The sequence below is a fragment of the Dromaius novaehollandiae genome, chromosome 9 (genome assembly GCF_036370855.1).
Source record: "Dromaius novaehollandiae isolate bDroNov1 chromosome 9, bDroNov1.hap1, whole genome shotgun sequence".
In the NCBI taxonomy this organism is placed as follows: domain Eukaryota; kingdom Metazoa; phylum Chordata; class Aves; order Casuariiformes; family Dromaiidae; genus Dromaius; species Dromaius novaehollandiae.
The window spans coordinates 15,646,694-15,662,410 of NC_088106.1; the positions used below are offsets into that span (position 1 = coordinate 15,646,694).

Below are 15,717 nucleotides of genomic sequence, written 5' to 3' on the forward strand. Positions count from 1 at the left end.
CGCTAAGGACTTGTGGCAGAAGCTGGCAGTTCTGTTGGGGAGTGGCTGCAGGTGTTCCCCTACCTACACCTGACACATCATTGCTTATATCACAGCAGAGGTTGCCAGTCACCCACTGCTGACAGTGCTGCAGCACATGCCCCTGCAAGAAGCTACAGGAGCAATGCTATGCCATCACCACAATAAAATACCTAACCCAGACCACAGATAACAATTACTGATCCGCCCACTGGTTAGCATATGCATGATGCACCTGCCCCTGAGATGGTATTGAGCAAGTTCACAGATGTGTGCAGAGTTAATATGAGGACATTTCCTTTCATTTATTTCTACTCTTGACTATATTGAAGGCTCTGAAAGCTTTCCAGAAAAGCTTGCCAACTAAAGTACATAATGAAATGGGGGCAGTGTAACCTGTTATTGAAACGGCTTCTGTATTTGGGAGGTGAAAAGGTCTTTTGAAATTGTAAAAAGAATAAAAATTTAAAAAGCTGCATCTGAATTGGAATGTCTGCTCCGTAGGACAGAGTTTTCAAAGAGGAACTACTTGGAGAGGGCTTATACAAACAATTATACTGGTTCAGCTTCAGGTATAATTTTTGAAAGGATTTAAAGACAGTGGAGTAAGCACCCATTTAGGTTTAAGAGCACAATGAGCTTGATTTATCTGAACTCAGAATATAATCAACATAAACTAAGCTGAAATCAATGCAGGTCAAGTAAAATTAAGATAATCATGCAGCCCTTAGTACCAGGCTGACAAAATTCCTTTCAAACCAACTTGGTAGCTTTTAAATGTGCAGCCCTGCTGTATATGAAGTATTATTTCTTTAAAGGTCACATAAATTTAAACCAATAACTACAGATGTTGTTTTAAGGTTTGGAGGACAAACTAGTGTCCACAACTTAGAAAATTCATGGCAATTTTCATTTGCTTAATAGTGGGATTTTTAAGAATACATTCAAAATGCAGTCCTGGAAAGCAGGAAGTCTGTCGTGGCTGTGGCTGGAACGATAGGAGGTGCATGGGACCACAGCTCATCTGCAGCTGTAGAGAAAGATCTAGAGGAGATCAAGTCTGCAGTCAAATATGGAGCCAAGGCTTCAAAAGAGCTGCTGCATTAAGGCTGGGAGAGCATAAGGCTGGGAGACACCAGTGAGATCATCCAGATTTCTAGCATGAACCGAACACATGCTGTTGCTACCATGCTGCAGCACATGGCTGTATGTTAAACAAAGTAACCAAGGAACCAGAAAATGCCTCAAAGACATGGTGGAAGATAACCATCAAGGTACACCTTACAATGTCTAAAAGATGCAATTTTGAACAAGCAAAGTGGTGGCATGAATTCCTTTCATTCAGGCTGCTGGAGAGGTGCCCCCCTTCCCACAGGCTGTATGATCCCTGGCACAGCTGGGTCACTCTTGGTCCGCATCACTCCATTGGCACAGGGCAACCTGCATCACAAGGCTGAGCTTGAACCCAGTCCTGTCATTAAAGTAATGAGCCCAGTCCCTGGGTGGCAGGAGAGGCAGCCTTGGTTGGTGCAGTCAATAGTGATATGTGAGTGCATAAGTGGCCAGCCCTGGAAGGTGCATGAGCCAGCCAGGGTCCCTCAAGAGCTGGTAGGGGCTAATCAGTAGCCCCCATCCTGTGGCTGGCCTCAAGTCCAGAACAAGTGGGAAGGAACATCCAGCCTTGGTTCTGCAGACACTACGAACAACGAGTCATGAAAAGTATCGTTTAGACAAGTCTTTGATGGAAAAATAGCTCCTCAGTCACCTGGGTCCCCTCAGAAGCAAGTGCTGAGTGATCCTCAGAGAAAGGCCCAAGAGGAACCTTTAGAAGAAAATCCAGACTTAGAGTGAGGTGAAACCCAGCCAGATGCCTTCAGCTGAAGGGCTACAGCAAGGAATGTAATAAAATCTGCTGAAACCAGATGGACCATGTCCAGATTCTAGTGGCAGCTTCATTATTCCCAAATTAATGCTGCTGCAGTTGCTTAGCAGCTCAAAGGGCATTACTGGCCCTATGTCCTGCCCCTTATCAACTGGATCATCCAGCACAGGCAATGTACAAAAGAAGTCTGTGATAGAGTACAGGCTATCCCCAGAAACTGCAGATTTAATGGTCATGCAGCATTACAAGAAAGCACTGAAGCCAGGAACTGAGAGAACTAACAGTTCCTTGACACTCCCCCCTACCAAGCGAGGGACTGTTTGTTGTAAAAAATATTTTCCAGAAGTATAATACCTGGAAGTGAGGCTGCTCTGGTTCTAGCAAAAAGGACAGTATGAAGCTTCTTACAAAAAACTGTTCCCAGCCCAAGTTAGATAGCCTTGCATAAGGCAGGCTGCCTCAGCAGCTTCAAGGGCAGAGCCAGGGCTCTTCTCTGCCAGCAGAAATGCAGCCACCAGCCAGCCAGGGCAAGTGAAATGTCTCCTGGATTTGGGTGCAGCTCAACTGAGGAGCCCAGGCACTCAACTAAAAGATTGCTTGTGGCAACAGCCTGATTTCACCCATCCATCCTGGCCCTCTGTTCTGCTTACAGAGTCAGTGTCATCACTGCTTCCTATGCTAGCAATAATATACGTGAGAGCCATCACTACGTGCCAGCTAACGATCTTTCACTAAAAGACACTGTTTGTAGCAGCCAATGTAACACAGACAGATCAGCACTAGCTGAGTCATTACCTGTCTTCCAGGGCAGGATTTTAATTCTGTGCTGAATCTAGGCTTCTGCAACTGCCCCAGGCTCTCTAGTCAAAGCAAGCTCATGTGTGCCATATCAGCAGCAAAACCTGGCAAAGATCTATTAGAGAGAACCAAGGGACCTGAAGCCTCGATCTTATTAGTACCCCATGAGGACCCCTGCTGCAGAGCAGGTTCTCTCCCACCTGTGCAAGCCCTGAGCACCTGTATCTCAGTGGTGGAGGTACTTTCTCAGTCTCTGGGATTGGGCAAACAGTGACATTGTGGAGATACTGGGAAGCAACCGCTAGCAGCGACCTGCATGCGAAGGACAGAGGCTCCTGGCTATGGGAGAGCATGCTGCTGTCCTTCCAGCGCATGCATCACATATATGTGTCTAGCAAATACAGGTGCTGCATACCTGTGCAGAGGCATCTACTTCTGTGCACTGGCAGTACCTGGATTCCAGTTGTTCTCTGCACAGACTATTGAGAAGAAAGTCTTCCTCTCACCCACACCAGGATCTCCACAATCACAACATGTTAGCAGCTAGAGGAAGAGTTTCCATTTCACTGTGTTTGCAAGGCACTTCCTCAGCACAGCCATTTCAAGCTGCTGCACAAACATAATCACCACAATCAAAGCCAGAGGTATACTCAATTTAGCATTAATCAAAAGTCTTCTAAGGCCAGCATTTTGCTCTGTAAGTGCTTCTAAAAAAGCTCTAAAAAAGGTTGAAGAGCAAGTGATTCCTGCCATAAGAGTTGCAGTAGACTTTGCTCATCTGCCCATTCTTTCTAGACCTGTCAAGCAGCAGCCAAGACCCTAATATGTCAGAAGGAATGATTTAATCACTGCTCTGGAGAATTATCCCAGATGAAATTCCTTTTTAAGCATCTTCTCTGTGACATGCTTTCTGAAGACATGATGACCCAGTAAGGGAAAGGGTACCTTTGTATTAGAGAGACACAATTAGATTGGAATAGATGATGGAATAGACAGTGGGGAAAGGGACACTTCTCCCTGAGCAAATAATTTCTGGTGAGCAGGGAGTTCTCTTCCATGTTTCATGCCTTTGGACTGAACTGGTACTTTTCTCACTTAGTCCTTGTCAAAAACTAATCTCAAAATCAGCAAGGACTGATCCAGAGTTTTGCCTTCACCAAGCCTATGCTGAAGAGAGAGTCCCTGATAGGGAGTGAAGACAAAGAGGAATCAGAGGCATATCAGAAACCAGCCTATGGGAAAAGGGACGTGCAAGAAAATCCAAACCCAGCAAAGTCCCCTACTCCTTACCAGCTCACTTTCTTCATCCTTGTTGAGAAGCATATAATGATCCTTCCAAAACTTTTCCTCCATCAGCCTGAGTTGTTTTCAGTTCTAGATGTTCTTGCTGGTGGGGGCGAGCAATGTCAAGTGCTGTTATTGACTTGAACTCAGTGCGGTGTTAAGTTTAGCTCTCACCATTGTCCTCTCTGCTGCCTTTGAACGTTTCACAGCACATGTGTTTGCTGCTAGGCTCACAGGAGAGGGAAGAAAATCCACCCTCATGTGTAAAGCTCTTTAAGTATCTGGGTTATGTAACATCTCATTTCTCTACTTCTTATCCTTGATACACTCACCAGGTGGGAAAGGCTGTAAGCAGAGTGCCAGAGGCAAAAGGTGGGAGGGCCCCTGGGAGCCAACTCCTCCGCTGAACAGGGAGATGGCTCAAGGCAGAACTCAAAGGGAAATGAAAAGGGTGGGAGAGTGCCAAGGCACCACAGAGAGCTGATCCCAGAGCAGCCATGTTAGCTTGGGGGTTATTTCCAACACATCAGAGAAAGGCATCTACCCTGAGGACAAGATTTGGTTTCAGCCCAGTGGAGGTGCATGACAGAGCAATGATTTTTAGATGTAAATCTAGTCTCAGCCTCCCCACTGCTCATGGCTTTGCCTCAAATCAGCATGTTCAAGGTGTCCCAATTACAAGAAAAGAGCAAAGGGCCTGGATGACTAATTTGGGGAAGCCCAGCTGATTGATAGGATATCTAAACTGCGCCAGGTGTGAACTACTGCAGGGCAGAGAGATACTGGGGGCTCCTACCACCAATCCTTTTGGCACGGGCAGCAGCTGCAGGCAGGCTTTGAAACCCTGTTCTGTCTCTCCTATTCTCCCGTACCCCAGTTCACAGTGGTGTCAGAGATGGTTTTCAGGCATTAGCCTGAAATTGCTCTGTCTCCCCCCATTCTCCTTCTGTCACAAAGTCTGAGAACAAACATTTATCCTGGCAGGAAAAATGTGCTGTGTTTTTATCTTGGTAAGAAGTACATGCCTGTGTAAATGGAAACAACAGCCCTGAGTTTGCTCAGACTGTTAGAAAACCCTGCTTGGATCAACCAGGGGAATGAAATTCACCACCACTGATGAGACCAGGGGATTTAAAGTCCATGGAGAGATATAGTTCTTGCACACAGATGTTACGCTTTCAGGTCATTCCACTCCCTTGTTTTAAGAAGAAATGCTTTTCTGCCCTTTCTGTTGTGTCCTCTGAGGACAGTCTTGTGCCAAAAAGCTCTACAAAAAGGGATAAAGTGCAACGCACGATGACAACAGTGATTACCTAATATCACGCAACACCCTCTGTAATTTTCCAGGGACTTAAGTAAGCTATTATTTGCAGGGTGGTTTTACTAGCTCTGTGTACTTGTATTTTGATCATGTTCGGTGAAGAGTTTTTTATTTACATGAATATGATCTCCAGTCTCTGGACTTGAGTCTCTCAGCTGTTCCTTTGCATGGGGCAGCAGGGTGCTTACTGCAACCACTGCAGCCCATGTTTGCAAAGCACTCCCCAAGCTGTGTGGAGACCTCCAGACCCTGTCCCACGGAGCTGTGGTGCCGGTACATGAGAAGGGGAAAAAGAAGGATTCAGGGAATTCGAGACTCAGGGAATTACAGGCCATGGGAGACAACTTGAATACATAGATGAAAACTACATAGATAGAAAATTCTTAAACAGTCAGTGTGTAAGTACCTAGGGGATAATAATGTGAAAAGGAGAAACTAACATGGATTGGTCCAAGGAAGATCCTATCAAACCAATCTCATTTTGTCCTGACAGGGAGATGCTCCAGGGAGCAAGGAAATGCAGCTAATGTGGTGTATTTAGACTTCAGTAAGGCTTTGACACAACTCCTCATGAGGTATGACGGTACCAGAAAATAGGATCCCTTTATGATAGGCTGAAGGGTTGAACTCTAAGTAGGTGTGGGGGTTGGTTGTCCATGCTATGGGGCCCAAAACATTAATGTTTTCATTAGGAGTTTGAATAATAGGATGGAGACTGACGAAGATGTGCTCATGACACTGAGCTGGGAGAAGTGCCTACTTTAGGGGAATGAGACAATTCAGCATGATTTTTGGGATGCTGGCCAAACAGTCTGAAATCATATGAAATTCAGTAAAATGCAGCAGTTAGTAGCTAGAGGAAACAAGTACAAAATTGGGAGATAGCTGTATGTCAGAAAAGGAGATACAGCAAACTGCAGGTTGAGTTTCTTCTTGCCAAAAATGCAACTGTCGTTCTGAGTCACAGAAACAGGAGAACGGTGAAATCTGTAAGATGGGAAGAAATTATTCCACTTGACGTGCTGTTAGCAAGGTCTTGGCTGGAGTTCAGGCTTTAGGAAGGTGTGAACTAAATGGAGAGTCCAAATGACAAAATGAGAAGTTTGGAAAACAAGACTCATGAAGAAATATTGAATCACTGAGTTTGTTTAATCTAGAAGAGAGAAGGCTGAAGGGTTAAGTCTTACATTACAAGGGCTAAGTCAGAATTTAATTTCAGGGGGGCAAGTGCTTTCTGTAAAGTGAATTTCAGATCAAGGTAACTCTTTTTAGCAGGACCAGGATATTTATTCCTGGGGCCAACCACACTCCTATGAGACACCTACACAGCAGTGTGTCAGGACTCATTTCTTCAGTCCCAGCTGTATTTTCTCTTGCTTATATCCTGCTGGTTTTGTATTTCTTCTGGTGTTCCCATCATTATGCTCTTCTTTATCTCCTTCCCTAGGCTCCAGTCTTGTTTATGCTTAGAAGTGGTGTGTGTCTAACACTAAGATATTCAAAACATTTAACTGTGTTGAACAGCTGAACGTAAGCCATTGAAAGGCAACACCATGCTTTGATTTTGAACCCTTTACCGCAGTGTCCTACCCCTACCAGTCACCATCTGGCCTTCTTACTCCAAATACCCTTGTTCTGCCTCTACTCAGGTGTGCCCAGCTGTCACACAGAGTGGGTTATCTGAGTGCAGTCCTAGTAGATGTCCAAGACTGACATCTCTAGAGCTTGTAAATAGACCACAGCCTTAATAACTGCATTCTTCACCTTATTCACAGGTCATGAAGCCAAGCGAGCAAGATTTACAGATAACTTAAAAGTCATCCGAGTTTGTCCTGGTCTCTTGAGAACTGTGGATGAAACATGCTATTGGTAAGCACAGTGAACTTGTAACAGCAAAAGGATTCAAACGCTCAGTGGGTATCTGCAGGCACTGTGCATGCTTTGGGTACAAGAAGTGTTCTAGTGCACCACCATAACACTCCACATGCCCTGAGCCAACCTGCTGGAGGGGACAGTGGGTTAGTCCAGATAGGACACCACTTTTCAGGGGCCAGGCTGCTTCCAGTACTGGGCTAGCTCATCCATGGTGAGCTCAGGTGGAGAGTGCTGCTCTGCGTGGTGGAGATGTACCCACTTTAGCTGTACACCCCCTGGGACAAGCTGGGGAACTGCTGTAAAACACACCTGTTGTCAGTAAAGCAAACAAATCATAGCACTTGCATGCAGATGACCTGAAAGAGTATAAAATGCTCCAACATAGCTCTCTGGAGCAGCTCCATCTGCTGACAGTGGGTTTGTCACACCAGGCTGGGCTCAAACCAAATGGCTGGCTGCCATCTTAGTTATCTACTTACTGCACCTGGTTATCTTGCCAACCTAAGTGCAGGGAAGAGACTGCAGTGTAGTGCAGGGAAGGCAGCTGGGGTCTATTGGATCTCTGCCTTGGCTTCTTCAGGTGCTGAAGATGTATGGCACAGTCAGGTGTTTCAGACTGCAAGGGGAGTAAGTGCAAGGTGAGAGCCCTGGAGAACTTGTTCAGAGCTCTGCCTTCGCCACCATTTCCCTGAGATGCCAGGCAAAGCTGCTGATGCAGATTTTGCACAGGGAGCACTCGCAGCCTTCCTAACTGACGTGTCGAACCTGAAAGCTGTGCCCCTGGCTTCCCTGGAGGGCAGCGGAGAAGGAAACCCACCCAGAAGGCAATCCAAAATGCTTCAGTTTAGCTCCAGCCCTGAATAGCCCCTGGAGACAGAAAGCCCCAATCCCTCTTCACCTGCCTAGTCAAACACAGGGGATCTTGGCAGATCCTGAGCTGGACAAATCTGGAGGACAACAAGCTCCCTGCCCACAGCCACGGTACACGGCAGAAGGAGGCACAGGGGAGGGAAAGACAGGAGAGGGACATGCTGGAGCTGCCTGCCTTTTTTATCCTCTCACATTTCACAACTGAACTCTCTTCCTTGTTGGTGCACAGCGAGACCAACCTTAGTTTTCTTCAGGTTTTTTCTTGTTTGTGTATTTAATAAAGCTCTATTTTCACTAAAGCACCAGGTGCCCATTCAGCTGCAAGGAAATGTGAAGCTGTAGCCATGCCAAAAGGTTCTATTGAGGTACAAAGAAACCAGCAGGCAATCTACAGAAGGCAGTAAAATAGCACCCTCTGTCCCCAAAGAGGCAAAAAGAGATTTATAATTAAATTGATATTTATTTTAGCAAATAAATCAGTCTGTGTTCAGTGTAAACTATACAGGTAATCAGGCACAAAATATTCCAGGCAAATAAGCAATCTCATCTCCCTAGGAGTTTAAAAGGTAGGTACAACAAGCGTTTAAAGTCTCTCGCATGTAACAACACAACATGTTCTTGAGTATTCACTGTCCACATTACAGGATACGCGCTGGTAATCAGCCACTCATTCCAGCGGCCTTCCAGGGCATAGAGGGTGCCTATGTGACATCCCTCATTTCTACTGGTCCTGGGCTGCTCCAGGGGACATTCTCCGTTTCTGCTGAGGATCCTGTCAGTGGCCAGGGCCCATTCCCTGTGGCACAACTTTCCAGGTGCAGGGCAGAGGGCAGACAGCATCAGCCTATGGCATTTGCAATACTGACATCCCCAAACTTTGGAAGCAGTACTATTGTGCCTTCAGCCCTTTAGAGACTCCTTCTGTTACAAGGTCATGGCCACCAAACCTAACATGGAAAAATCCACATGTCCCCATGTTGTTCCCTGAAAGATACGCTGCCTGACCCCCCCAACAGGCAGGTCACTGGGACAGAGAAGGACAGGTCTGGTTCATGAATGCCTGTTCTGCTCAGAGCCTTGGACTCGAGCTCTAGGCTGTCAAGGCCACATTCCTGGTTCTGCCACCCTTCTCGAAAGGATGGAATGGTCCTGTCTGACTTGTGCTCTGAAAGGCTTCAAAAGTTTAATGGTAGCAGCAACAGAGCATCTTGAGAGGCAGGTCAAGGCCCTTGTGTATGTTGGCACATGGTGCTGCAGTGTACTATGTGTAATGGCAGTCACAAGGGGGAACAGAGTGGTAGGTCTGGAGAGTCAGAGCAAGGAGCTGAAGGCCAGTAGCAGTGCTCAAGGGTGAAGTTCCTGTGACCTTTGCAGAGTTTTGCTGCTTTACAGTGACAAGAAACCCTGTCTGGCCTGTAAGTGGCAACTGAATGTTAATGAAAGTTCTAGTAAAACCTCATTCATCTAGAGACTTGCTGAGAGAGCATTGCTGGTTTTCATGGCTGGAGCTACTGAATCAAGATTTACCTGACCTTGGGCGCAGTTGGGAGGGATGGCAAGGAGGTGCAGTGAGACGGGACATCAAGTGAACATGTGAGTCCTGCTCTGTAAGCAGCTTCCCAGATCTGAAAGCACCCCTTTCTCTTTGACACCTCCCAAGTCATCAGCAGGTTCAGAAAAAAAGAGCCTGTTATGATCTCCTAGTGTCTTCTTTCTCTCTCCAGCATCATTTTCTCCTTTAAGTAGGATGTTCCTTTACCTGGAGCTATCAGCTGGCTAGGCACAAATGCACAGTGGAGGGGGACACTTGTATCCTAACCATGTCTGCTAGACAGCCAGGAGATAGTGAAGAAATTTAGTAATTAGATTTAAACAAGATATAGGTGAACATCAATCTGCCTCTATGGATGTTTCTAATTTCCATACCACTTCTTGTACCTACAGTGAGCTGGGACAGCCACTCAAAGGCATTCACAAAATACTGATTAATCAAACCAGCCTGCCAGAAACAGTACCTCCTTTGGTCACTGGTCACAAAAGACACTGTGCAAATGGGGCATTCCCAAGCAGGGACAAGTCTTTCTCTTTAAGGAACACTTCATATCTGGTTACTTTCTTACAAAAGGATTCTCTTCCCAATGGTCAATAGCCAACCAGGAAGCAAACTTACATAGTCAAGCTTGGTTGACAACACGTTTGAGCATTGCCATTTCGCATATGCATTTGGCAATTAGTCCATGTTTGCGGGATGGAAGTGCTACCTCAGGTTAGTCTGGTGCCCTGAATCATTGCATGGTACAGTATGTTCCTCCTAGCTCTGTGACTGCACTCCATCTGCCTACAAGCTAGAGAAGGGCTGGGGAGGGGTCAAACACTGTCTTGTGGGGTTGTTAAGTGTAGAATGCACCACAGCTGTTTTTCCAACATGCAGACTTACCTTAGAAGACACAAAAAAGAGTAATGAGTCTTCTAAAACCTGTTCAGTTGCTGGCATCAGACACCTGCATTGTATGAAAACAGAGATGTTTCTTTTTCTTGTCTTGGGCAGTCTAGGCACAAAGTCATTTTGCATTGCTTTCCTCATTGACCCTTGGCAGATGCTTTGTCTTCCCAGACTCCTCTGTAATTCTCATGAAGAGCTGTGGTGTGCAACAAGTTCCTTAGAGAAAAGGTGCTACTTGAGTGGAAAGTTAGTATTTTCTGGAAAAGGTTGGGCCTTGTTAATATTATTGCACACCTACAGCTATAATTGGTGAGGGTCTGTGTGTTTTAGAATGAGCTTTGTTCTTCCTATGTTTGTGTTACCAAGCAAACTCAGATCTAGAGCGCTGTTGAGCAGACAAAAATTGTGATCACTCTGTATCAAGACAAACAAGTAATGAATAAAAGAGAAGAACAAAAATAAAACTGATTTTCTTTTTTCATTAACTGGGACAATTGTATTTCAAAAGGAAAATTAAATTTTAAAACTAGCCGTAAGAGTGGCTGCATGTCTCAGTGGATTGATTGTGCACCAGGGAGTCTGCCCCTTTCATTTAGAGGTAGTGAGCTAACCAGGGTGGACAGTGTCTGCCAGCAAAGATCACCGGGGGTCCATTTAACCAGCATCCACTGCCAGTCACAAAAGGAGAAAGTGAGCTTGGGATTTCAATCCTCTAGGGAATTTTTCATCTCTGTTTGGATAGCTTGTACTGCAGGCAGGGACTGCTGAGGCCACATCCAGGGCTGTCAACCTGTTCCCGCCTTTATGCGGCCTCAGAATTTTCAAAACTCTCCTATAATAGCCCTGCAAAAAAATCTTGTTTCATTCAGTGGCCAAGTTTCATCACTGTTCCTCTACTGTTCTGTCAGTGTTGCAAGTAGGGAGTGCCAAGCAGCAAGTTCAAACAGTCAGACCAAACTGCATAGCCACATTGCACCTGCCTCTCTTGCACATATAAACACGTGAGGATGGGCAAGAAGGGCACAGCAGCTCTCTGTGCTGGTAGGCAGTTTGTACAGGCAGGAAGCAGCTTGTTACTCTTCATGCCATCCTGATATCTAGAAGTATACAACTTCAAATAAGAGAGCCTCTAAATTCAAAATGCAGAAGAGAATCCTGAGCACACTTGAAGCTTCTATTTTAACTTAAAGCTATTCCTCTTCCTGACAGTAAATACTTTCCCAGTCCAAGATTGAGGGGACCACCCTGGTATGGGGATGCAGACTGGGTCTCCTGCAGGCATTTCACCAGAAGTGAGGGACCAGAACGTGTGTGCATTGATGTGTGCACACGAGCTGGTCTGCAGCAAGGGTGTGTGTGACACATCCCCCATCTCCTGATGGCCACAGAGCTGTGACGAGTAAGCAGCTCAGTGCAGCTGGAGACACACCACAAAGCTCTGCTGATTAAACAGTGGCTGACAACAGTGAGGGGAGATGAGAGTGACTCATTTGTTAAAAGGTACCCCAGTATGACTGGAGACATTAGACTTAAATAGGCAGATGGAACTTAAGATTGACACTTATATAGTGGCAGAGGTTAAATATCACCTACCATCTTGATTCTGTTTTCATGCAGGTAAAGCTGTATTTCAGCAGTAGGCAAGCAGTCTTTATCCTGTTGGTCCTACAAGTGCCACAGGTTTGCCAAGAGTTGACTTTGCTATACTATTGACAGGTGTGATACAGATTGCCAAGTCAGCAATGCTACTGTGGCTGCCAGTTTATCACATACAGCAATGTATTTCATATGTGCAGGAGTTCAGAAGTGGGATAGTGGATTTGGTCTCTGAGGAGATTGTTACTGTATCTTGAACAGAGGATGGCAGGAGTAACTCCACCAGCCTGCTCTTGTAGTGTGTCCGGAAGCTGCAAGGACTGCATAGAGCAAGAGCTAAAGCCTCTAGCCTTGACCTGCTAATGGGTTTTGTTACAAACTGGAAACTCACCCTGAACAAATGTGAACCTTTTCTGATTTGTGCTGAGCTGTGTGGCCTTGCAGAAGTTTTAATGTGAGTGTGAGGCTGAAATGCCCAAGGTCACCAGAGCTCTGTGGAGTGCAGCAGATGAGAATTCACAGCAGACCCTGAGACACGTAACCCTCAGGCTGGCTGGTTCTCACTGCATGAAGAAAAATCGTGAAATACCAAGAATCATTACTTCCTTGGAGTGTTCTTTCCGAGAGAGAGGAGACCTTGAAAGCAAAACCAGACCATTCTTGAACAAGGAGTTTGTTTCATGCACGGAAATTGTTCCCATTTGCTGACCCAGAGGCTTCTCCAGGTCAGTAGTAGTGGAATGTCGTAGTCACAGTGTTAGAGATTCCTACTTATAAGTAGGACTGGGAGGTTTTTTGTTTTTGTTTTATTTTTTCTGGGAAATCCTTTGTCAAAAAAAATGTGAAATTTTTCATTTTCATGAATTCAGGGTGAGAGGGAATTCTAGGGGACACATCTCTACCAATTTTCCCTGTTCTGATGATTTCCCTTTGATGTCAGCTGTTTGCCACAGCCTGAAGCCAGCTGATGGGTTACCTAAACTGTGGCTCTGATCCCAGTGTGGAGTTACTGGGTTATTGGTCAACCAGTTTCAGCTGAGAAAATGTTCCGGTTAGAGTCACAAAACAGAAGGAAATAGCACTGCTGGATCTGTGCCTCTCATTTCTCAGTAGTGCAATGATTTGGGCCTTCACCCAAAACATAGGAAACAGACTCAGGTTCCTCTACTGCCTAAAAGGATGCTCACTCCTCTCTTGCAAAAAACTGCCCTATCCGCCCTGCAGGAGCAAGTTCAGCGGTCAGGTGCTCTCAGGCTCGTGTACACCCCTGAACTCTCACTGCTCAGTGAGCTGCTGACACACAGGAGCAACTGTTTTACTTTGCACTTGCAAAGGGCTAAAACATACACCAAGCCAATTACTGCAGCTCAGCCAATGTCTGAACCTTCAGTCTGCCCTGTTCAGCTGCTTCCCTTTGGAGGAAATGCGTATTTGTTGGGGCAGAGACTAGTGTCAGTCCTGCAGTAAGTGCCTCCCCACTGGGATACAGAGTTTCTCAACAAGTTGATGAATATTTAAAACTCCATGTGACATGCACCAGGATCAACAGAGACAGTGAAAGCTACTGACTCCAAAACACTTTGTATCCTGATAATTAGGACATGGTCCTGAGAAAAGTATAATTCTGAAACCCCATCAGCAAGAGAGAAATAAACCAAATTTTGCCATTTCCTGGCTGAGATTCCCATCTTCTGGTCGGTGGCACTCCAAATGTACTGCCACAGCTTCTCTTGTTTTGTGATTGGTGTTTACTCCCTTTGCATTTATCAAACTTGTCTAAGATGAGAAAAAAATTGCTTTGAGTCAAACAAATATTTTATTCACGTTTAAAACAAACTTTTTTTTCTTTTTATTAAAATGAGTACCAAGAACTTTTTTTTTGATTCAAGCTAAATTTTTTTCAAACATGGTTCTGGTTCAGATGTTGAATCAAAGCAATGCATAATCTACACTGATTTGCTTTTGGTTATCCAGAGCTAGTTTTCACTCTGAAAGGCCAAAGGAGTCTTTATCATGACTCCCATCCTGCCTCATTAGCTGGGTTTCTGTTGCAGTGCAAGGGTGCTTTAGCATTGAATAATGGGAACACACAGGCCTCAAGTGCTGAAGCGCTCCTGAGCTCCACCCAGGAAAAGCATTGGCAAACTCCAGCTGTGACAAAACAAACTGTGCAGCCATTTCAGAGGGACACCCCCAACAGACACCCTATCAAAAGAAGAAATTGTTCCTCTTGGTCCGAAGCCTTCTGACTGATGTCTTGCTGCTGTACGCAGCTGGGGACAGAAACTGCAAAACATGTTAAGTAGGAAGTCAGCCTATCATCAAAGGGCTAAAAGAATTCTTGCTGGCAGAATGTACTTTTTTAAGTAGGCAAAACTTTCAGAAATGCTCAGTGTTTCTGTATTTATGTACTGCAGAAGCAGCACAAAAGAGTGAGTGAAGCAGCCCCGAAACACATCTTTAATAGCCCCATAGGATAAAGTTACCTTCAAAGTTAACAGGTGGGGGACATGAGTGGATGAGTGACATGCACAGTGTGCAACACACACAAATACAGGAGGAAACCACAACCGAAACCTCAGATGGTCCAACTTAAGAGTGTGTTACAGACTTTAATAGAATTATGCTGAGATTCAGCTGTGTTTGTTGTTCACAGTTCTTTAATTCAGGCTTTAGCTTCTTGGGAGTAGTAACCCCTAGAATATCTGCTTCTTACCCCGGTAAACTGGAAACTGATGGGAGGGAGCACCCCAGCTGTGCAGGACGCACTCTAGTCCAGCCCAACAAATTCACACCACAAGAGTCAGCATGTCTTGGAGCCCCACAGAATGAGATCATAATTTGCAAATACTATGTATTTCAGTCTAATTTTTTTAAAAAAGACAATCCAGACAGACACTTCCCCCCAAAACAAGGTGAAACAATGAAATCATTCTGCTCTGTAGGTCAATAAATTTTTACCTGGAAAATGCAAGTACATCATTCAAACTGAAAACAGGGCTAAAAAAATCGTCACGATCCTCAATCCAAATTCCAGGCACAGAGAGGCTCCCAAAAGCCTTGAATGGCTCTGGGAAGTCCCATCCCTCTCCCTTAGTGCAAGTGGGTTGCCTGGTAACAGGGAGCTAGCAAGAGCTCTGCACTGTTCCCATCATGGTAGCTCAGGGATGGGAAAGACACGATGACAATGAGAGTGGATGGTTCTAGGAGAAGGCTCTGGCTATTTGTAGCTCCTTAAAGCTACAGAAAGTGAAGCATTGACAGAGAAGGAAACAACAAACCCCAGACGTGAGGTAGCAGTATCTGAAACTCTGGGAGCTGTAGGAATACAAGGACCTGCCGGTGTTCAGCAGCCTCAAATAGGAGCAAGTTCTATCTGATTTCTCTAAAGGGAAGTAGGAATGCTGGAATCTGAATTAGCTACTTGTCATGAGGAAGATCCACCGTCCTTACAGACTGCCTAACGCAGCTTAAGAGAGGGATGCAGCACTGGGAGTTTCAACCATGGATATACTTTGCCAGTCTTCCCAGGCTGCTCCATTTACAGGTAGCTGCCAGCAGCCACTCATCTGTTTGTCAGGGGACAAGAGAACCATCATAGTGGCTTTATGCTACTGCAGCCAGATTTTA

General features: G+C 45.4%; 1 protein-coding gene across 5 annotated transcripts in view; it reads right to left on the reverse strand.

Annotated features, from left to right (window-relative positions):
* Positions 1–10,697, reverse strand: part of LOC112981678 (probable cation-transporting ATPase 13A5) — a 44,542-nt gene extending 33,845 nt beyond the window's left edge. For 2 of the 5 annotated variants that reach the window (XM_064516793.1, XM_064516795.1), the window contains exon 1: positions 10,486–10,696. In XM_064516793.1, coding sequence (XP_064372863.1) covers positions 10,486–10,632 — 147 coding nt within the window. In that variant the 5' untranslated portion in view covers positions 10,633–10,696. Of the gene's footprint in view, positions 1–3,988; positions 4,212–10,485 lie in introns of those variants that run through there. The other 3 variants (XM_064516794.1, XM_026097515.2, XM_064516796.1) reach the window with 3 other exon arrangements.
* Between the last annotated feature and the right edge of the window lie 5,020 nt (positions 10,698–15,717).